This window comes from Limulus polyphemus, unplaced genomic scaffold, assembly GCF_000517525.1.
Source record: "Limulus polyphemus unplaced genomic scaffold, Limulus_polyphemus-2.1.2 Scaffold1051, whole genome shotgun sequence".
Taxonomy (NCBI): domain Eukaryota; kingdom Metazoa; phylum Arthropoda; class Merostomata; order Xiphosura; family Limulidae; genus Limulus; species Limulus polyphemus.
Window position 1 is genome coordinate 147193 of NW_013666661.1, and position 1633 is coordinate 148825.

General features: G+C 35.8%; 1 protein-coding gene across 2 annotated transcripts in view; it reads right to left on the reverse strand.

Annotated features, from left to right (window-relative positions):
- Positions 1 to 1389, reverse strand: part of LOC106461879 (T-box transcription factor TBX20-like) — a 66444-nt gene extending 65055 nt beyond the window's left edge. For both annotated transcript variants that reach the window (XM_013921744.2, XM_022388959.1), the window contains exon 1: positions 1199 to 1389. In XM_013921744.2, the coding sequence (XP_013777198.2) occupies positions 1199 to 1235 (37 nt within the window). In that variant the 5' untranslated portion in view covers positions 1236 to 1389. The remainder of the gene's footprint in view (positions 1 to 1198) is intronic.
- Positions 1390 to 1633: the final 244 nt, after the last annotated feature.

Genomic DNA, 1633 nt, shown 5'->3' on the forward strand with positions numbered 1-1633 from the left:
ATGGTATGTACTACACAGAGGTATAGCTTTATATTATGCTGTCTTATATATCACAATGGTATGTACTACACAGAGGTATAGCTTTATATTATGTTGTATTTATATCCCAGTGGTATGTACTGTACAAAGGTATAGCTTTATATTATGCTGTCTTATATATCACAATGGTATGTACTACACAGAGGTATAGCTTTATATTATGTTGTATTTATATCACAATGGTATGTACTATACAAAGGTATAGCTTTATATTATGCTGTCTTATATATCACAATGGTATGTACTACACAGAGGTATAGCTTTATATTATGTTGTATTTATATCACAATGGTATGTACTGTACTGTATTTATATCACAATGGTATGTACTACACAGAGGTATAGCTTTATATTATGTTGTATTTATATCCCAGTGGTATGTACTGTACAAAGGTATAGCTTTATATTATGCTGTCTTTATATCACAATGGTATGTACTGTACAAAGGTATAGCTTTATATTATGCTGTCTTTATATCACAATGGTATGTACTGTACAAAGGTATAGCTTTATATTATGCTGTCTTTATATCATAATGTCATGTACTGTAGAGAGGTATAGCTATTTTTACTATGCTTTTTGTATATTACAATTATATGCTCGAATGAGGATTATTTATGAGAATAGTCAAAACTTGCAGGTGAAACTCCGATAGGTACGTTGTTTTATTAACTATATTAAAATTATATGTAAATACCTGTAGAGCTTATAGGCCTAAAATATGTGATATAAATCACGTATACCGCAGATGTTTTTTTTCAGGTTTCTTTCCACATTTTACGAGGTTTTTATCAGATATTTTAGGTCTGATGGTTTAGCTAGCTTTCGACACTTAAACCGTATCTTGTAACAAATATAGTTATTTTATTTAAAGACCCGAACGTTTAATTGACGCCGCGAGTATGGTATACATTTGAAAATAGCCAATTATATATTTCAGCTAAGCCTATCTATCTTCTAACTCCACGTACATTCTTTTTAAACTTGATTAAGTTTCATGTTAGTTACAACTTATGAAAACTAGCCGTAAACTACCTTAGAACGGTTTGTTTTTCTGTAAGAGGATAAGTACATTTTCACGAATCGAATGTGTCTCTACACCAGCGTGGGAAATATATATAAGAATATAAAATATATAATCATTCTTTCTACAACTTACCCAAAGGAGATATGGCCTCGCAGTCTGGTGGGGTCATCCGGTCGGAGCTGTAGTCGCCGCCATCGTCGCTAGATCCTCCGTCCGGGTTTATGTGTGAGCTCGCGATCAGAGCGTCTATTGAAAAGTGTTTGGCTCGTACAGAAAGCGGGGGTAGAGAGTTCGCACGGGCATGGAAAGAGACGGGTGGCGGCGGCGGGTCCCCGGGGTCCATGGCCGGGCTACGTGGACCTGACGCCACCATAGATTTCGTGGTGGGGCGGTTGATCTTAGACGGGAAATTAAATATACTCTTGAGATACGATGGCCAGTGTCAAAAATTAATGGGATGTAAAAACTGTATAAATAAAGCTAACACTTGGGCAAACAAACTGCTAACTAACAAAGAGCGAGCCCGCCAAACAGTCACTAATATGAAGGTAGGAATAAGACACTATA